The 21,254-nt window shown below is 50.4% G+C and overlaps 1 protein-coding gene across 15 annotated transcripts in view; it reads right to left on the reverse strand.

Annotated features, from left to right (window-relative positions):
* Positions 1 to 1,205: 1,205 nt before the first annotated feature.
* Positions 1,206 to 21,254, reverse strand: part of PHKA2 (phosphorylase kinase regulatory subunit alpha 2) — a 91,800-nt gene continuing 71,751 nt past the window's right edge. For 2 of the 15 annotated variants that reach the window (XM_019019463.4, XM_055376692.2), the window contains 14 exons: positions 19,070 to 19,158; positions 16,996 to 17,129; positions 16,095 to 16,251; positions 15,220 to 15,299; positions 14,938 to 15,016; positions 14,697 to 14,826; positions 13,960 to 14,061; positions 9,683 to 9,801; positions 8,870 to 8,899; positions 7,376 to 7,429; positions 5,366 to 5,536; positions 3,348 to 3,401; positions 2,429 to 2,629; positions 1,206 to 1,884 (listed from right to left, as the gene is read on the reverse strand). In XM_019019463.4, the coding sequence (XP_018875008.3) occupies positions 1,714 to 1,884; positions 2,429 to 2,629; positions 3,348 to 3,401; positions 5,366 to 5,536; positions 7,376 to 7,429; positions 8,870 to 8,899; positions 9,683 to 9,801; positions 13,960 to 14,061; positions 14,697 to 14,826; positions 14,938 to 15,016; positions 15,220 to 15,299; positions 16,095 to 16,251; positions 16,996 to 17,129; positions 19,070 to 19,158 (1,571 nt within the window). In that variant the 3' untranslated portion in view covers positions 1,206 to 1,713. Of the gene's footprint in view, positions 1,885 to 1,937; positions 2,630 to 3,347; positions 3,402 to 5,365; positions 5,537 to 6,026; positions 8,507 to 8,869; positions 8,900 to 9,682; positions 9,802 to 10,991; positions 11,111 to 13,959; positions 14,062 to 14,696; positions 14,827 to 14,937; positions 15,017 to 15,219; positions 15,300 to 16,094; positions 16,252 to 16,995; positions 17,130 to 19,069; positions 19,159 to 21,254 lie in introns of those variants that run through there. The other 13 variants (XM_063702854.1, XM_055376686.2, XM_055376690.2 and 10 more) reach the window with 11 other exon arrangements.

Raw genomic sequence — 21,254 nt, forward strand, 5'->3', positions numbered from 1 at the left:
TGGTGCCATGTCTGCTCATGTGCCGCCCTCCCTTGTCTCTGGGATCTGCCCCCAAAATGCAAGAAACGCATCAGCCCACTGTAGCAGATATGGAGAGACTCCGGGGGATTTTCCTTTACCTAACTACTCTGCACCTCTGCAAGGGAGAGCATTATGGTTTGGAGGAAATGGAAACGGCATGGAAGTCCCATGTGGGCAGAGCCTGCACACCAAAATTGGAGGGCTGAGAGTCTTCTAGACTGCAAAGGGTTTGACTCAGCCCAAAGAGGACTCTGCCAGGAAGCTGTCAGGCACCTGAGGCCACCTGCCTCTCCTCTCCTTCAGGAATAACCATCAGTACTGCATCTTGGCTCTGAGGGGCACTGGGCATCACGATGCCCACTCGAAGCAGCTAGGGCACGGTGATCTCTGCATCTCCATACAGATGTCCGAGGAAATGATCCCATAGCCTCATCTCTGTTTCAGAGGCAGAGTCCATCATAATCTAGCCCATTGCTCTCAACCAGACAGAGCGCACCTCCTGGCCACTAGGTGAGCATTTGTCTTTCAAGGTTTATTATTTACAGAAACTGTTTTCCCATTGGTTTTGTTTCCTTCCCCCAAGGTAAGACAATGCCCGGAGAGAAACTCCATTGCTAGGGCATTGGCAAAAGATTTGCCAGACCCTGACACCTGACTCAACCTTGCTCTCCTCCAATCGGTGCCTCTGACTGCACCCACCCAAGAGAGTGAAGACCAAAGTGCTTCTACCAAGAGGGTACAGGTTCCTAGCCTGGCTCTATTTTTCAGAGGGAAGCATTGTTTCTGCGGGGACATGCCTGTTCACTTCCATGGCACTGCTGACTTGTGCTCACCCTATGACGCCTCGCCCAGAGCACAGGAGGACAGTATCCACTGCGGGGCGTTCACCCCACGAGAGTGCGGACCACGGGTCTAGCCCTAAACAACTGCTTGCCTGGCTATAAGAGGAGCCTTGCCTTTTTTTTTTTTTTTTTTCTAGATTCCAGAAGATGCAGGATTTTTCCTAAGGCAGGAGAAAACCCTAGTTCATAGACAGCCAGGATAAAAACCCTGGAAGACCATGAGCCAAGGTGAACGAAGAGGAATTTTCTAAATCTTGGGGACAGAGAATTATGTTACATCAAGGCAGCCATGCCAATAAAATGGAAGGCTATGAAAGCAAGCAAGGCACAAGAAAACCCCCATTCCACAGAGACACACAAGTGTTCTATTTGGTGAAGAGTTTGGTGCACAGACAGACTGCATCCTGTGAAGAGGTGGCCCTTGTCAAGGCTACTGCCGCCGGGAGGATCTTTGCATCTTTAGGATGTGTCACTAGCTCATCGAAACTATTTCTGTAACTCTCTGCAAGAGCCAATTTAAGCTGGCGTCTTAGTTCCCTCTGCACTCAAAAGAGACCAATTTCCAATTCCTCCTCAGAGTCCGTGAGACCAGATGCTACAGCAAATGTTCCAGAGAAATGAACCTAGAAAATGATCCCGGGCTGCTCCTTGCGGGGGAACACAGGACTCCTCAGCTCTATCTCTGTGGCTTTAACATACATCAGTTTCAGGGTGAGTGCTACCATTGCCCCCCGAGAGTGTTTCTGATGGGACATGCTTTCCTGATAGCACAGGGGATCTTGGGGGACAGAAGGTAAGGCTAGGGGGCACGTGACAGATTGAGAGTGTGATCATGCTTCCAGGTGAGACCCTATTGCATCTGGCAGCCCGAATTGGGCAACAATTCCTGCAAATAAGAAGCCACTGCTCTTGTTAGGTAGGTCATCGTCCCGTAAGCCCCACTCGGAGCGCTGTCATAAAAGAAGTGGCAGATTCCTGTGGCTTGGTCTTTCTCCAGGGTGTCCATAGCGCCAATTGACACCTGCAGTAGGAAAGGGCAGAGGGGACAATAAGCGGAGCCCCCACTCCCCGTCACGCTTCTGCGTGGTGGTGGCAGCGGGTCAACATGGGCAGGGTGAGGGTTGCTCTAGTAGAGCCTTGGCCTTCTGAGAGGCTCCAATTCTGAGGGCATGAGGGCACGAAGCCAGCGCTGCCAGGGGGAATGCCCTACCTCTCTGGGCACTGCGCTCTGTTATCATGCACCCTAGTTTGTAGCTCCTGACTATAATGATGACTACTCTGTTGAACTTGACTTTGTGTACAGGGTAAGGGGTTCACCCATGGTCACATGTGTTGCAAGTGGTGGTGTTTGGACAAAAACCTGCATTGAGACGGGCCTATCCATCCCCAAAGGTCTTGAGATTTCCCAAGTGGCCACTGTACCATTTTCTAAGCAAGTGGTTGACATTTTTTCCCCATCTGTGATGACATTTTCTTGGTTCGAGTATATTCTTTCCTATTGGACACAGAATCTCCAGCCTCAACAGAGATAAATGCCAGCCAACCCAGCTCCCTGGCACCCCCACCTGGTCCTGCAAGAACAGCTGACTGGCCATCTGCACGATCTGGTCCACGTGGATGATGCCCCCGATGCTGGTCATCTCTGTGTCCGAGAGCAGCGTCAGCACCATGATGGCTTCCACCAGCAGCTGCCGGTACTCGGGCTGCGGCACGCGGTTCAGCACCGATTCGACATGGACAGCAAACTTGATCTCATGCGGGGTCATCTACCAAAGGGACAGGCAGGCAACCACCAGTGAGAGGACAGATGCAGCCCTATCACCGAGTAACCAAGGGTGACCATAGCAGTGCCCGGGGCTCAGCGCCACTGCTGCCCCTTTTCTGGCCACTCTCTGGATCCTGCCGGCAGTGGCCCTCAGAGCAGGAGGCTGGAGTGTGCCTCCAGGAGCCAGCCTGTCCTAGCCTGATTTATCTACCCTTCCCCCCCACCGACTACAGCTTCCAGGGAGCAGGGACCATTTCTGGTTTCTCTTTCCTCTTCATTATTCCTTCCAGCATGAAGCATGGTGCTTTGGGTGGGGTAAAACTAAAAAAATCCATGTTAAAAAGAATGACAAATCACCTAGGGACGATTACTGTTTGTAGTTGGAGAAAAGGGCCGAGAAGGCTGCCCATGGGGCAGGCCAGGGTGGCATGGAGATTGGCTCCTTTCTTTCAACAGGGTTCTAAGGGGTGTCTGGCAAATGCAAAGAGCTTGCTAGCCCAGAAATGCTGAGTCTCAGGTGAAGAAAAAGGCTGATGCCAATAAATGCAGGAAAGACATTTTTGCCAAATATGAGGGTGAAGTGGCTAGACAACTCAGAGCTACAAATGGCCTGTCAATTAGAATGAGCCCAAAAGGAGCACAAGAGGTCAGAGTCCATGCAATGAAGCCCTTATTGTGAACCCACAGAGGGGCCCGCCTCTGTGTTTTTCTCATCGTACCTCTCGGGTCGTCGAGGATGGGAGGACATAACCATCGATGGAGAGACCGTGGCACTGGAGGCAGAACAGAGCGCATTTCAGTCAGATTCCAGAATGGGATAAGCACATGCGTGCACACACACATGCATGCACACACAGCACCCTCTGCCCTGGAAACCCATATGAGGGCTGGGACACGCCAGACTGTCAGAGTTATTTTTAGAGAGCTTGTTCTCACTGCCCACAGGCTGTGTTTTCGATGGAACAATTCTAGGGAACCCAGCAGGCATCTTTCAGATCTCCCCCGAACAATGCCCTAGGGGGCTGCCGAGTCCTCCCGGGAGGCTCCACATTGTACTTGGCAACTGGGCCCTGGCGGCTGCGAGGCCCCTTTGGTGCCATAATAAAGGGGGATTTTCATGGCTCCTGCTGGGGAAGGGATGCTTCTGTGCCTTTGCAGGCATCTATTTTTGAGATTTCTATAATAAGCACCAATCACAAAAGCCTCCAGCACATGCACAGACATGCACATGCACACCCATGTATATAAATATCGAGTGCCAGCTCAACACAAAATGCTTTTTCATAATAGAAATATCTTGGTATTGCGCCAGTGAGTCCGAGCGGAAGCATGTGATGCCCCAGGAAGAGTGGGGAAATTTTCTAGGAACAGCTTGTTCTAGTCTAACTGGCCACCTTCTAAATCCCAGCACCCTGGCCCGGAGCGTCCCCAGTGCGCTGAGGGCAGAACAGCAATGGACACTCCCACCCCCTTAAGAGAGGCGGGAAGTGGAGCAAGCACCATGAGCCCCTGCAGGATCCTGCCTGGGTCCCAGGAGTCCAGCTGCTCGTGCAGGGCCTGCTCCGACCTCCTCACATCCCTCTGCGGTGGCCGTGAGGAATACCTTGGGGCCCATGAAGCACAGGGGCCCCTGTTACAGAAAGAACCTTGAACAAGTGGTGCCATGGCTTTGGGAAGGGGGCTGTTGTACGCTGTCACTGGGATTATTTTTTCTCTTCTCTCCCACTGTGAAATGAACTAAAAAATAGTTCTGGGGGGAAAAATGTCTTGGTTTGCACAGCTTTTAAGCGAGGCATACTGTCCTTCCATTCAAGGAAAAAGACAAGGAGGGCCTGGTGCAGCCCAGGGAGCTGCACAAACTAACTCGGGCTGATGCAGAAGGGAGACACTGGGGGTACAGAGAATGCTGCCCCCTCCTTGACAACAGGCGCTCAGTGAGGTGCTCCCGTGCTCAGGTACACGCACCACAGTTCCCGAGGACAACAGCTGGGGAGACGTGAACGGCCCCAGGCACATGGGAAGCGCAACAGCTGGCTGGCTGAGGGGAGTGGGGCCCCAGAGTGTGAGGGAGATTGTGCCTTCAGGGCACACAGGACCTGGGGCTAAACTGGAAGCTCTCCACCTCTGTACACCTTGGGACTGAACATGGCAGGTACCCTGGGAGGGTGGGGCTCAGTCACATCGCTGAACAGCAGGGACACTACTCCTGCCTGGATGTGCAGGAGGCTGGGGGGCTGGCCTACTCCAGGCCCCTCCTGAACTGTCATTCCAGGTTCCAGGCCTGTAGGTGCTGCTCTGGGTGGTTTTACAGGGTTTTCATCTGAAGCCTCCCAGCCTTTCCCTGTTCTTCTATGTTCCTAAAATACGTCCAAGTTGGTCCCACACAACCACAACCTAGACTGCCACCTTGTCTTACTTGCTGTGGTTCTCAACTGGGTTGATCTGCCTCCCACGGGATGTTTGATAATGCCTGGAGACACTTTTAGTTGTCACACGGGGGTGGGGTGGGGAGAAGAGATGGCTGCTGGCAACTGGAGGGTAGAGGCCAGGGATGCTGTAGACATCCTACCACGCACAGGCCCCCTAGCAGAGAATGCCTCAGCCCCAGGTGCCAACAGCGCTGAGGCAGAGAAGCCATCCTCAGGGCTGTGTGTTTGCTCGCCTGGAGGTGCCACCATGCCTTGCCAGGACAGTAAGGGGACGGTTCACTTCCCCAGGAGCTCGCGTCTAGGCTTACCTTCTGGAGGATCTTCCACACCCTCTGGTAGAATCCCACGGGGACCCTGTTGATGGCCCCGTCCAGCCTTCTCCTGCGCAGCCACTGACCCTGCCGCTCACCCCAGCCGATGTGATGTCCTCCCGAGTCTGAGGATGACGTGCCAGTGGGCGAGGATGGGGTGCTGGACCTCTGCAAAACAGACAGCTTGGGGCCTCAGAAGCCACGCAGCAGGTGCCCCAGGGAAAGTGCGCAATCACGAAGGGCGGCCCTGCGACCTAGGCACAAATGCCAGAACACCACTCGCCAGAGAGGAACACGGTTCCTCCAGTCCACCTTGTCTGTTTCCTGATGTGAGATGACTCGCATACTTCGGGTTGATCACTTCATTCCATGTTGCACTCTGCCCTGCCCCCCGAAAGGCGGTCCCACCCCCAAAGCTAGAACCCATAAGGAGGAGGCCGAACAGGGCGAGCACGGGCTTGGGGGTCAGACTGCCGGAGTGCTAATCCCCACTCAACGCCAGCGGTGCCAAGGACACACCCGAGGGCATCTGGCCCTGCCATGAACACTGATTCTGGGCCTCAGTCTCATCTGCACAGTGGGGACACAGTCAGGCATCCTGTAAAGAGCTCCCCGGAAGCCTTCACCACGTGGAGACACAGAAGCACCTGAGGCATACCTAGTGTGCGCTAAGTGCCCATGAGGGGCAGCTGTCACCCGCACGTGGCGCCTGTGCCGCTGCAGTGGGAGAGCTTTGAGGGTGACAACGGGCCCTCGGAGCAGGCACCCATGGCTCAGGGAGCCAAACTCCATAGTGCCCACTTCATTGCTGCAGTGCCACAGAGAAGTGACAGACACGTTTCCACAGGACAGGAACCACAGAGAAGGCAACACATGACACGGGGGAAGACAAACAGTGAAGCCTGCGTTTAGTGGCGAGGACCTCGCAGATCAGGGTCCATCCACCCACCCTTTGCAATCCCATTTCCAGCTTTCCCTATTCTTGGCACTGGGCTTTATCTTAATTTGGGGCAATGGCTGCCTCTGAACTGGGGCTGACTTTGCTGAAGTGAGGGAAGAGGGCGCCATCTCCTTCCCACCTCAACATTGGCTGGACTGATTCAGGCTCCAGAGGGGGACACTGTCTGAGAGGCTCCCCACCGCTGGTGGGGCAGGCCTCTGTGAGTGGGGGCGCATCCCCTCCCTGCGGCAAAGCTCCCAGCCTTCTGTCTTGCCCTGCGGGGCTTCTAGCTTCGAGACCTCCAGGTCGAGAAGGGATAACCTTCACGCTCACACATCTCTTTGCCTGGGACTATCTGGTACTTTTGTTTCTCGATAGTGCCACATATCAAATGTGCACAGTCAAAGGTAAAGGGTTAAAGTGAAATCCTGAAGTGCGCTAGCAGGGCAGGAGGCGGAGCTCTCCTTTCTGCAGCACTTGGATTTCAACAGATCTTATTTTGAAAAGGCAGTTCGGCTGGGTTATTCCATTGGGCTCATTACTGCCACTTAAGGCAACAATTAGACACAAATAAAAGTAATTACAGCTGCACTCCTCAATGACTCAGCTGATCTGGGCCCTCCAGTTTCAGGAGGAAGATTCAGCCTCTGCTCTGCGGTGAGCGCAATCCGAGCCCTGCACAAGATCTGGGGCATGGCAGGTGCAGAGTGCTAGCTGGCACATGTGGGCAAGGGCTCACCATCCTGGCTCCATAAAGAGGCATGGAACTAATGCCCCGAAGTTTCCAGAAGCTCTGGGAATTGGTGAGAAGGAAACTCCTCACCCACACTGTGCCAAGGAGCACAGGCAGAGAACTGAGAGCTTAAGACGGAGAACAAAGCTCAGGGCAAGCACTTCGGGGCCTTCTTTCTACCCTCCTCAGAATTCCAGTTGGAGGAGCCTGTGAGCATCCCGCTGAAAACACTTCAGCCCTGCTCGATTCCTCAGAAGTCGGGCATGAGGTGGGAGCATGAGGAAGGACGCGAGGAGGAGCGGGGACGGACACAATAATCCCGAGGCACTGTTACCGCAGACTTGGAGGAATGCGCACTGCTGGACGCGGCCTGGCCCACAGAAAAGAACTACAAAACAAAAAGAATCCACTCAGTTGACAGCAATGACAGCAATGACACCAAGAGACACAGCAGAGAGGAGGGTCATGGAGCAGCATCCAAAACACCCACAGAAAGCAGCAGCAGAGAATGCGGGCGCAGAGAAGGTGCCACAGCAACGCACATAGGCAAGCTCAGGTGCAGGGGCACCTGCAAGCACCGCTCTGGGCTTTGACTCCACGTGAAACTTACTAACTGCTCTTTTTAAAAACATGAACTGTTACCATTGAATGTAAACATTAAATGTTCCTGTCATATGTGGAGGGTGCATCATCAAGTTAGGACACTATTTATTTTCCAAACTCACAGCCATGAAATGCTCATATTTTATGGTAAGAATTGTGAAAATCTACAGATGAACCAAATACCTACAGCTGACACTAACATGCTGCACCTAACATTCAGTAGATATTCATTAAATGAATGAATATGATGATCAGGCTGATACCTTTGGCCACATAAGTATTTCCTCGTCTAAAAATCTAGAATGTACCCTTAATTTGCAAGGGTACAGTGTGCTATCTACAAGGTATTCTTGCAAAAGAGACTAGAGATTGAAAATACCATAACACCTATTACATTTTTGGAACAAATAATATGTTCCTTGACATAAGTGGTCAAAGTTTGTACTAGCTAGGTGACTCTAAGCCCAGCAAAGAACAGAGGTGATCACTTCGTCCCCGTAACACGCAAGAACAGCATGAAATGGAGGCGGAAGGAACCACTCAGATTCACCCACGGTCAGGCCATCGGGATGCGGGGACAGAGGGACGGTGCCACCGAGTGGCTGGCAAGGGAAGATGTTTGAAAAGGCAGTTCCCTACTTGGAAACAGCATAAACTAGGAGAGATAAAGCATGTTTTACCTCTGGACAACATGCGGAATCGGCTTTTACATGTCATTAAGATGTCTCCTCTAGGCTCTTGTGGTAATACACATCAAAATATTAGAAATGCGACTCCAGTGTCCCAGAGGGGGGAGGAGAACATATGTCACCAGGGTGATATAAAAGAAGAGCACCCTTACATGTTTTTCCCTCCAGGCGATCTGAGGACAGGAATAGCAGCATTCTTTCTACTGATATAACCAGTGACCGCATTTCCCCCCCATTTAGTTTTCTATTTAGTTCCCTCTTTTTGAATAGAAACTCCCACTGAGGCAGAGCCTGGATGATCTCTTTCACAAAGTACCCTACAAAGCCCAAGAGTTTGAGAAACAGATTATTTTTAAAGGCATGGGGCAAGGTCGTCTCTCCTGCCCTCGAGTCCTGCTCTCTGCCTGTGCCCCAGCCCGTTTGCTGGATAGAGCCGCCCTCCACACATTCACATGCTGCGGAGTCACAGCCTCACTTTCCACATTCAAGCCAGAAAGAACAGGAAGTAAAGGACGAACAAGGCAAAGGGGTGTCACCTGTTCATCAGCACTAAACCGCCTAGTCATCTGAAAGCAAAAATACATCAGGAAATCAAAACCAGCTTTGAGCCAAGAACGCGTGCTTCTTCTGTTGCCCTCTCTCTTAATCCAGGGCCGTGTTGGTCAAACCGCAGGGGGTGACCCATGAGTGCATCATGGACTCCATTTAGTGGGTCATGAACAGCATTTAAAATGGAGCAGAAAATTCGAGTGCATTTCTCATGGTCAGAGGGAAACTCTTTCCCAGCATGGATCCCGGGCAAGGCCTAGCACAGCACACAGCACGTTAAGACTCCGATGTTGAGCGGCGGCCCTGTGCGGTCAGTTCAAAAGGATTTTTTTTTTTTTTTTTTACCAGGAATTAAAGGTGAACTAAGAAAAGAGACCCCTGTGGCTGGTGGAGAATCCAAGTATCATGGGCATTCCGGTCTATTCCCAGAGCCCTCTTGCTATTTCGTTTGAAGGACACAGATGATTCGGTGACTTTTTGCATGACTCTACTTTTTCAATGGCTGTGGCCCACTCCTAAGAGTGGTTCTCGGGAACAGAGGCAAACATGGACAAGGGTATTTTCTGGAACGTTCATGAGAACATCACGTTAAGGTTAAGGATGAGTGGGTAAGGGTGCGCATGACCGGCTCTGGGATATCTATCTGGGGACAGGGGTGTGTTCAGATCCCAGACAGAAGGGACCTCCCACTCTACAGACAGTGGGCTGCAGCCTCATGCCCTAGGTTTCTGCTGCTTTCTGGGGTAAGCCCAGGTAGGGAGACCACCACTCATCCCTCGCTGCCACTGAGGTGTTCTTACCTGTTTCATTTCACTCCTCAGTCTGTTAATGCCGCTCCTCTCAGTTTTGGTGACTCCGGTATGGCCCACCTCGTGGATGGAGATGGCAGGGCTGGATGTGGAGGAGTGGATAGGGCGCACTGGGTGGGAAACACACACACGTGGTTCTCAGGAACTCTACAGCATCCAACCCGAGGCAGGATCTGCCCCTGTCTCCCCCACTTGACAATGAGGGCCCTCTCTGCCTGGCCAGCGCTGTGTCTCCAGCACCGAGAGCAGCACAGGTGCAGCACTCAGCTCTTAAAGGAGTAAACGGAAGTGTGCAGAGTACTTAAGCACCTTTATAACACAGTGGCCAGGAAGCCCCGACACAGTGAGATATGTTTTTTTTTTTTTTCCGAGACGGAGTCTCGCTCTGTCGCCCAGGCTGGACTGCAGTGGCATGATCTCGGCTCACTGCAACCTCCACCTCCTGGGTTCAAGACATTCTCCTGCCTCAGCCTCCCGAGTAGCTGGGATTACATGCGCCCGCCATCATGCCCAGCTAATTTTTGTATTTTTAGTAGAGGCAGGGTTTCACCATATTGGCCAGGCTGGTCTCAAACTCCTGACCTTGTGATCCACCCACCTTGGCCTCCCAAAGTGCTGGGATTACAGGCGTGAGCCACCGCAACCAGCCATGTTTTTTTATTTTTTTTGAGACAGAGTCTTGCTCTGTTCCCGAGGCTGGAGTGTGCGATCTTGGTTCACTGCAACCTCTGCCTCCTGGGCTCAGGCAATCCTTCCGCTTCAGCCTCCCAAGTAGCTAGGACCACAGGTGTGTGCCACCATACCTGGCTAATTTTTTGTATGTTTTGTGAAGACAGGGTTTTGCCATGTTGCCCAGGCTGGTCTTGAGCTCCTGGGCTCAAGCGATCTGCCCGCCTCAGCCTCCCAAAGTGCTGGGATTACAGGCATGAACCACCATGCCCACCCTTGCTTTTGGATAAATAAAAAATTATTCTAATAAAACATACCCGGCCAGGCGTGGTGGCTCACACCTGTAATTCCAGCACTTTGGGAGGCCGAGGCAGGCAGATCACCTGAGGCCGGGATTTCGAGACCAGCCTGACCAACATGGAAAAACCCTGTCTCTACTAAAAATACAAAATTAGCTGGGCGTGGTGGCGCATGCCTGTAATCCCAGCTACTCGGGAGGCTGAGGCAGGAGAATTGCTTGAACCTGGGAGATGGAGGTTGTGGTGAGCTGAGATTGCGCCATTGCACCCCAGCCTGGGCAACAAGAGCCAAACTCCGTCTCAAAAAATAAACAAACAAACAAAAAACATACCCGAGGCCAGGCACGGTGGCTCACACCTGTAATCCCAGCACTTTGGGAGGCTGAGGTGGGAAGACTGCTTGAGCCCAGGAGTTCAAGACCAGCCTGGGCAGCATGGTGAGACCTCGTATCTATATTTAATTAGAAATAAATAATAAATAAAAATTTTAAAAAAACCCAAAGCACACCTTCCTTGTAGAAAACTGAGACCACTGAACTACAGAAGCTAGAACTAACATCTCTTGATATTTTAGTCATGATTCTTCCAGTTTTTTTCCCTATGACTGTGTATGTTTTTAACTAACAAAACAGTATCATCACACACATACATATAGATACAGAAACATGAGATGGATACATACATTCTGTGGTATGGTTCTGTGACCTGCCTTTTTGTACTTGTATCGTGAATGTCTCTCCCTGGCATTAAATATTCTATCACATCATGTTTCATGACCGCATGGAGTTTGATCTGGTGAGTGTTGACTGGTCAACAATATACCCAATCCTATTTGTATTAATATTTTTCTAAAGGGTTCGTCATGACTAATGTGTAGGACCCACATGGACCTTGCTGGGCTCTGTCCCCAGTCCCGTGTGACTCTCGGAATGCCCCTGGAAAATGACAAAACTGCTGTGGGCCCGAGGGGCTGGCACCCCGGGCAGCTGTGGCCGTGGGCTGGATGATCCAGAGGGCCTCCTGGTGCCAGGCCCTGTCTGGGCAGCAGGTGCAGGTGTGAATGCAGGAGAATTCAGTGCCGCAGCGGTGCCTGGAGGAGAGCCCATGCCCAGGCCTGAGGGCAAGGTGCCAAATGAAATGAAGGTGGCAGCTGGAGAAGGGCCTCGGGCTGGAGGGGGAAGTGCTAGGAAAGCCAGGCTGCCAGGGGCTGGAGGTGGAGGCAACCAGAGGCCACTGATGCACTGCACCAGGCCACCACCTCTCACTCCCAACCTATCGCACCAGCCTCGGGACTCAAACCTGTCCCTAGCCCCACCACCCACAAGCCTGGCCTCTGTGCTGTGGTAACAGCAATCATTCTAAAAGGCAAGTGTGATCGTATCACTGCCCACTCCAAAGCCTCCCAGGTCTAGCTGTCTTCAGGACAAAGGCCAAACAGTCCTCCCAGCATCACCTGAAACTCTACCAACTCGAGCCCTACCTCCCCTCGACTCCCGGCCACCTGCACCGCACTGGGCATCTGCCTGTGCTGGAAGGCCAGGCCCAGCTCAAAGGTCACCTCCTCGGGCAGCATCTCCTGCAAGCCTCACCATCCCACCTGACCCCAGTGGAGCCATGGGAGTGGAGGGCACTGTGCAGGAGGAGTAGTGACAAATAAGGAACTTGGGGACAAGAACATTTAAAGGACAGCAGAGAGGCAGGAGCCCATAAGGGAGACTCAGTGATGAGCTGGGGAGGGAGGACAGACCCAGGAAAGTGGAAAACAGAAGAAGAAGGGTCTGGAAGCTACAAGAGGGGCTGTCTGGGGTGGGTGTTCGCTGGAAACATTTATCTCAGACATCTCAGGATTTAATCAAAATTCTAAGCCTATTTGGGCTTCCTAATTTACAAAAATTTGAGCAATTACAAAGGACAGCTAACAAATGATGTTATATGTTAAAAAGACAGCATGTCTTCTGCTCTTGCTTGCAATCGCACATATTTATGACTTTCAAATGACATTACTCAGTTCCTAGTTTCATAGCATCTATAGCTGTACATCTAATGACAAATTTTTAGTAATTATCTGTGTCAAGCCATGAATACTATAATGATGAGCAGAACACATTAAATATTTATCTCGTACATTACCATTTCAAGGACTCTGCCTTGGAAAGAACTGGAAATTACTTTTGCAAAAGCATTTTGAGCACCCCTCCTTCGGGAAAGGAGAAAAACCACCAAAACACATCTGACTGCACGATGCTGTCTTTGTTTGCAGCCAGCACATGCTCAGGAAACATACAAAGTACCCAATGTCCTTCTTATTAAATAATAAAGGAATGATAGCCCACAGTGCATTTCTTTGGCTTGATGAAAAAAATTCACCAACGTGCCTGCAAATCATTTAGCTTTTTTATGAGAAGGAGAAATGATAATTGCTTCAATTATAATTAGGGAACATTTGAGAACAAGAATCACGCCAGGACTTGGGTGATTATGTTTCCCAGCACTGCAAGCAGGGTTCCAGTTCAGATAAAAACAGAGTGAGCGAGGCAGGACAAAGCAAAATAAGTTAGCTCGAGCATGCTGTGAGGTCACAGAGGGGTCTCCTCCCTGCCCTGTGGAGGGTGATGTGAGGCCGGGTTGAGAATGTTTTTACCCAAACCAAAGGGCAGGATGCTCAGGTGGTGTGAAAGGACAGCCCTTTCACCCTGGCATTCGGGGTCCCCCACACTTCTAACACTTTTTTTTGAGAACAGAGTTTTGCTCTGTCGCCCAGGCTGGAGCGCAGTGGCGCGATCTCAGCTCACTGTAACCTCCACCTCCCAGGTTGAAGCGATTCTCCTGCCTCAGCCTCCTGAGTACCTGGGATTACAGGCACGCGCCACCACGCCTGACTAATTTTTTTTGTATTTTTAGTAGTGACAGGGTTTCACCACGTTGGTCAGGCTGGTCTCAAACTCCTGACCTCGTCATCCGCCCACCTCAGCCTCCCAAAGTGCTGGGATTACAGGCGTTAGCCACTGTGCCCAGCCAACACTTTTGCATAAGTGATGGTGCCAGGTGCTTATGGCTACAGGAGGCGGTATACCACACCCACATGCTGTGCCAACCTGGGCAAGAAAAGCTTGCCCAGCACACTGCGAGCAAGTCTCAAAGCCCCCAAAGCAGGAAGCTTGAGCCTAGGACTCTGTCCATCTCCTTCAGGTAGGAGCCTTCCCTTCCCACATTCGCTATGCCCCACAGTGCTGGTTCTAATGTCTGCTGCATGTAAAGGAGGCAGCTCCCTGAAGACGTTAACAGGAGCATGGGACTTACCACTTCTTTCAACGCCAAACTCTTTCCCACTTAGAATATGGTGCAGGAGATTTTTCATATCGAAAGGGCTGAGGTTCATCAAACTTTCAGAAGCCTCTTCTCCTAAAAACAAATATCTTGTAAGTGTCCCAGACACAGGGCTGGTGGCGGGTAAAGGTAGGGTCAGGTGGACGTGGGTGGGGAGGCAGGTGACAGCAGATGCCGTGGCAGGTCCCCCTGTTCAGGAGAACCTCACTATTGCTTTGGGGCTGAAATGCACTGTTCCGTGGGGATTCTAAATGCTGCCGTTTAAATCATGTATCTGCTTAATTCTTAGACACATGATGTTTCACAATGTATGATCCCCAACGTTGGATGTCTCATGATGGATTTTTATATTCAAATTGATAGGGTTTCTCCCAGTGAAGGTGTTATAAAATGGGGGTGACATCTCATAGCAAGGGCATCCAGGAAGGAGCTTAGATGTCGGGTACAGGGCGGAAGATTCCGCATCGCCTTTGAGGCTGTAATGGTAAACTTCACCAGAGCCCCATTCTCCCTGACTTATGAACTTCAGCTCTATGCCGCATGGATGGGAGTTCCATCTAAATGAGAGAAGCTGGTAAGGCCTGAGCTTGCCACAGGCTTGGATACTGGGTTCGAGATAACCTACGCAGTTCTTCCCCTGAGAGTGGAGGCCGTGGCCGGGTGGTTGGGGTGGGGTGCGGCGGGAGCTGCAGGAGCTGTGGGCATCTCACCTGAGCAGTTCAGGCTCCGTGCCAGCTCCGTGGCCATCACCTGAATGATCAGTCCAATCCGGAGTCTCAGCATCTCCACAAAGAGGCTGGGCTGCGCCCTGACATACATGGCCAGGTAAACCACAATCTCCTGAGGCAGACACACATGGAGATAGGGTTTCAGAGACAGGGTGAGTGGCTGAAGGGTCCCCTCCACTCTGAGGAAGGCTGTGGCCCGACCCCTCCCACACCAGCCCCAGACCTGCGTGAGGACGGCAATGCTGATGTCCTGCCCACTGGCCTCGTAGATGAGTTTTGTGAGCTCCTCTGGGGGAAGGGGCCTAGAAAGGAGCATTGTGTCACGAACGTGATGAGGTGTCTTGAGACAGTGCCTCCTCGCCCTCCATGGAACACCCTTATTTTCTGTGCTAGATGCATCCATGTGACAGAGTGTCTTTAAAAAGCCCCTCCTCCAAACACTGGGAAGCGCTGTTTTCCCCATGGCTCCCCCGCAAACCTGAGGTCCCCAAGGCTGAGGACTTACGCAGAGATGATCTTCTCCCGGGGCTCGGGCGGCAGGCCCACGGTGAGCTGCTTCTGGTGCGAAAGCAGGTCTGTGCAGGCCTGCGCAGTTAAGGGGAAGGGTGAGAGGCAGAGCGCGAGAGAGACTGGCAAAGACGACAGGCAGTGGGGAGGAGACACTGCCAATCAGATCGTACATTTACCTTTACAAACTTAGTGACCCATGTTGCCCTTGATCTGAAGAACTCATACCTAGACCCCAGACTAAGCAACCCAGACAGGGCTGGGTGTCTGTGGTCTCTGTCTCCAATGTGTGGCCCCAAGCCTGGCTCTGAAGGGCCCGTCAGTGGGCGTTTAATGCCCATCCACTAGCAAACACACTGGACTCCCTGCTATTGAGTGAGACAGGGATGAGTCCGAAGATACCGATGGTAAGAGTTAATAACCATATTCAATTCCTAAGTTACCCGTTTCCCCATTATTCACATCTAATAAATGCCATCATCTTACCATCATGACACTGAACTCGAGTGTCTTAGAAAGCAGCTCTGGATTTTGCCTGGCCTTGGGGTTATAAATATTAATGATCACTGTACTGTGGATGTGTGAAAAAAGAGAGCTCTAAGAGGCCGCCAGGCCACAGAGCACTTTCATTTGATTTCCTGGTGAGACTTTTTCCATAGCCAAGAAAGAACAAAACCAATCCACTTGCATTTCCTTCCCTCTGCTCACCTTCCCGGAGCAGCAGGCAGGCAGGAGAGAAGGGCCCGCTCCACCTGTGGGTTAAAGAATGGGGCTCCTTCACAAGTAAGAGGTATAACTGGGAGATTGGAAGTGGAAGAGGAAGGGGGCACGAGCTAGTGAGCACACATGGGCAGCCTGCACAGTCGCACTGACCTCAGCCAGGACCTCCACTTTCTTCCTGAGAAGGCCTGAGATGTAGCGAATCAGACCCCACTCCTGGTTCAAGCCTGCTTTCCCATAGAGCTCACCGAGAAGGTTTTGAACGGTGACCCCGTGCTGTCCAGAGAGATTTGTGTCCCAGCTGGGACCCCTGCCAAGAGGTAGAAAAACCCAGAAATATGGTCCAGAAAGTTTAGACTGGGAGAGAGATGGATCACTGTGCATTTTGCACAGCACTTGGGCTCTCCCAGTGCCCCTGAGTCTCACTGAGAGGGTTACGCCCGACCAAAGCTTCCCTATGTCCTTTGAAACAGAAGCCTAACATCAGGACGTGGTGGCCTCCTGGCCTCACATAGCCTTCTCATCCTGGGGGACCAGCATCAGTAGGGAGAGAAGGGGATGGAAGTCTCATTCCTGGTGATCCTGGGTAACTGGGGTGAATATAATCATGACCTGGGCTGGCTAGAAGGCCAAGAATACTACGGAAAAAATTAAGGAGAACTGAGAAAGCTTAGCCTAGTAAAGACCATAAACTTACTGCTACAGCTTGAATGTCTGTTTTCCCCCAATTCCTATGTTGAAATCTTAACCCCCACAATGATGACATTAGGAGGTGGGGACTTTGGGAGGTCATCAGGTCAGAGGGCAGAGCCCTCCTGAAGGAGATGAGTGCCCTTATAAAAACAATGCCAGAGAGCTCACTCGCCCCTTCCACCATGTCAGGATGCAATGAGAAGATGCCATCTATGAGAAAACAGGCCTTCCCAGACATCAAATCGGCCTTGAGTTTCAACTTCCCAGCCTCCGGAACTGTGAGAAATACATTTCTGTTGTTCCTAAGCCAATCTGTTCATGGTATTTTGTTATAACTGCCCGAATGGACTCAGACACTTACTTTATGACATAAAGAATGTACAGAATGTCTGCTTGGTCCTGTAGGTTCGAACAATCTTTTAGCTGCTCAACCAGCTTCTCACAGTCCACGTCACCATGGTCATCTCTGGGCCACTGAAAGTCACTTTCAGGAACCTGGTCATACAAGAGCCGGAAAGCAGGGAGATAGGCTAGGCATTGAACTTTCGGAAGATCAAGAAGTGAAACACCAATCTGGTCTTGGAACTCTATTGCTGTGCTGTGCTCCAGTTTTCAATGACTTTTTGTACCTCTTTATTTATAGGCTTTTACTATTTTTGATCAGTGAATCACTGTGCTGGTCAACATTTGCAAGAGACTGGACTGAATAGGTTAAAATATATGTGAGTTTTATTTATGGAAGGTTCACAGACAAGTAGAACTAACCTCTGGTGTTAGGAATCATGACAGCAGTTATCTCCGGACCAGAAAAGGAGAAAGAGATGGGAGGGGGGCACAGAAGGTGGTCATTGATCCAGGTATACTGGCTTGGTGATCATTCATTGAGCTGAAGGTGTGAAGGATGTGCTATCCCCAAATATGCCAGATTGGTATATTGACAATTTTGAGTTGAAAACATTGGAAAAATTGTAGTTTCAGAAAGGGGTAGCTGACCTGTCTTTTTCTGCAGGCAGCAAGCCATAAGGATGCCTCTGGGAGGGGTACACTCCTAGGGCGTGAAAATAGCCCATATCACCAGAGCCCAGGAACTGGGGGCGGCAATGGACCTGTATAAATACACTTACCCAAGGAAACCTTGTCTTCCACTAGTTTTACACGCCCCGTGTATATATCTCCTAGTAACTGCCTCTAGCCAGATTTTCCTTGTCCTGTCCTAGCTTCTCAAATTTATCACTCTTTGTTTAAAAAGTAGGAAAGCATCTTGCTTTGACCACTTCTTCAGACTTCACTCTCTTGTGAAGATCCCCATGTACCCAGAAAGCTAATCACCTTTGTATGCTTTTTCTTGTTAATCTGCCTGGTGTCAAGCGGCTTCTAGACGGAGCCAAAAAGCCCTCACAAGAGCTAAGGAGGGGTTGGAGGTGACCTCTCGCTTCTCTATTCCTGCCTTCTGCACCATGCTGCATATATGGTATAGTTATTTGGAAGCAAAACAAACGCAAAAAGGATGTTTTAAACAACCTAAAATTGAAATCAGGGTAAAATCTTCTCCAACAGGCACTGAGTGGCACTGAGTCTATTCGTGTGGGGTAGAATCAGGGAAGAGTCCTGGATAAAATAACAAATTGTGGGAATTAATGGAACAGCCTGAGATTTTATTCTCCGGAGCAATCTTATTTTTAAAATTTTTTTATGCCCATCTTTTTCCTGCAGTATCCTAAGGAATCTTTTACTGTTTTTTCTTACATTAAGAGCATTAGGAGCCAGGCGCAGTGGCTTGCGCCTGTAATCCCAGCACTTTGGAAGGCTAAGGTGAGAGGATCGCTTGAGCCCAGGAATTCCAGACCAGTCTGGGCAACATGGTAAAACCCTGTCTCTACAAAAAGTACAAAAATTAGCTGGGCATGGTGGCGCACGCTGGTAGTCCCAACTATTTGGGAAGCTGAGGTGGGAGGATTGCCTGAGCCTGGAGGTTGAGGCTGCAGTGAGCTGTGATCACACCACTGCACTCCAGCCTGGGTGACAGAGCGAGACTCTAAGAAAAATTTAAAAAGGCCATTAGGAACAAAGAGTCCCGTACTCTGTTCCACAAGTAGTTCCACCTTGGCCGGCTAAACAGTTAGGCGGGGCTAGGTAGTGAGCTTTTTCCTCTAGTGGCTACATAGACTCTGATGAGTAGGCAGCAAGGTAGTAGCTTTTTCTACAGGCAAAATGTAAAGGTTTGCATCAAATTCAATGTACATATTGATGCAAGTCAGATTCCAGACAACAAAGTGATTGGGTTCACATCCAAGCCCAGAGCTTCTAAACTGAAAGGTCCCTGATATCGAGAAATATGCTGTTTCTTTTGAGTTTAGCCATTTGAAAGAGTTTGGGGACTAATCCTGCATTGTAGAACACCATACTTTTAAAAAAAGCTGTTCCATATACTTTACCTTTTCTAGGAGTGGCTGAGGAGAATCAACAAGATTCAGTGATTTACGGTGGGCACTTAGAACTTTAGTCGGCAAAGTCATGGGAACAACTGGAAAACAAAAGAATAAAGAGAGTTATTCTGAGGAGGAAGAACACCACTTTTTTTTTTTTTGAGACAGAATCCCACCCTGTCACCCAGGCTGGAGTGCACTGGTGTGATCTCGCCTCACTGCAACCTTTGCCTCCCAGGTTCAAGCGATTCTCCTGCCTCAGCCTCCCGAGTAGCTGGGATAACAGGCACGTGCCACCACGCCCAGCTAATTTTTTTTTTTTTTTTTTGAGACAGAGTTTCCCTCTTGTTGCTCAGGCTGGAGTGCGATGGTGAGATCTTGGCTCACCGCAACCTCTACCTCCCAGGTTCAAGTGATTCTCCTGCCTCGGCCTCCCAAGTAGCTGGGATTATAGGCATGCGCCACCACGCCTGGCTAATTTTGTATCTTTAGTAGGGACGGGATTTCGCCATGTTGGTCAGGCTGATCTCGAACTCCCGACCTCAGGTGATTTGCCCACCTCAGCCTCCCAAAGTGCTGGGAATACAGGCATGAGCCACTAGGCCCGGCCTAATTTTTATATTTTTAGTAGAGACGGGGTTTTGCCATGTTGGTCAGGCTGGTCTTGAACTCCTGACCTCAGGTGATCCAGCCGTCTCAGCCTCCCAAAGTGCTGGGATTATAGGCTTGAGCCACCGTTCCCGGCCAATACTTCTTTTGAGAAGTATGGCGGCTGCTCCTTATCTAACACAAACCAACAGAAGGAAAGATCACTTATTTAGTTTAGCTTCAACAAGAATTTATCATGTAGCCACCTCATGTGCTAAATCTGGGAATAAGAAGTGAGCAGGGCATAGATCTTGCTTTGAGAACTGGATTTCGCTTTTCCCTCCTGGAATTCAGGAAAAATGATATAACATCCCAGGACTGGAAAGAAGCTCAGAAGTGATTTCGCCTGGCCTCTTTTTCTTTCGGATGAGCAAACTGAGAGACCCAGCGAGGGCAGACCATTTGTCCAAGGTCACTTCCCATAACCAAGGTGTCTTGGCTTCCGGTCCAGTATGCACTTCACTCTGCCACTGCTGGGCAGTAGGGCTTGTTTTTCAACCACCTCTGGATATTATCATTATTGATATTTATTCATTAAGCCATCCCTGTCTTCCAGGCTATATCATGTCATCTCAGGAGAACAAGAAGTTTTCAAGGTAAAGATGATGCATATTTAAAAGGCATTTATAGGCCTCCAGGTTATACTTGTGAATTGAATACACACTGTAATTTTAATTCCTTCCAACCCTCCACTAACATTACAGAAAATATATACAGTCATGCATTGTTTAATGACAGGGATACATTCTGAGAAATGTGTCATTAGGCAAATTCCTCACTGCATGAACAGCATAGAGTGTACTTACACAAACCTAGATGGTACCGCCTACTACACACCTAGGTTGGATGATAGAGGCTATTGCTCCTAGGCTACAAACCTGTATGCATGTTCCTGTACTGAATACTGTAGGTAACTGTAACACAATGGTATTTGTGTGTCTAAACATAGAAAAGGTACGGTAGAAAGATGGTATAGGCCAGGCATGGTGGCTCATGCCTGTAATCCCAGCACTTTGGGAGGCTGAGGTGAGAGGATTTCTTGAGCTCAGGAGTTCAAGACTGGCCTGGGCAACATAGTGAGACCTCATCCCTACTAAAATTTAAAAAAAAAAAAAAATGGTAGGCCAGGTGTGGTGGCTCACACCTGTAATCCCAGCACTTTGGGAGGCTGAGGCGGAAGGATCACCTGAGGTCGGGAGTTCAAGATCAGCCTGACAACATGGCGAAACCCCATCTCTACTAAAAATACAAAATTAGCTGGGTGTGGTGGCACATGCCTGTAATCCCAGCTACTCCGGAGGCTGAGGCAGGAGAATCGCTTGAACCTGGGAGGCGAAGATTATGGTGAGCTGAGATCATGCCATTGCACTCCAGCCTCGGCAACAAGAATGAAACTGTCTCAAAAAACAAAACAAAACAAAACAAAAACAATGAGCCGGGTGTGATGGTGCACGCCTGTAGTCCCAGCTACTGGGGGGCTGAGGCAGAAGGATCGCTTGAGCTCAGGAGACTGAGGCTGCAGTAAGCCCTGATCGTGGCACTGCAC

This window comes from Gorilla gorilla, chromosome X, assembly GCF_029281585.2.
Source record: "Gorilla gorilla gorilla isolate KB3781 chromosome X, NHGRI_mGorGor1-v2.1_pri, whole genome shotgun sequence".
NCBI classification, from domain to species: Eukaryota; Metazoa; Chordata; class Mammalia; order Primates; family Hominidae; genus Gorilla; species Gorilla gorilla.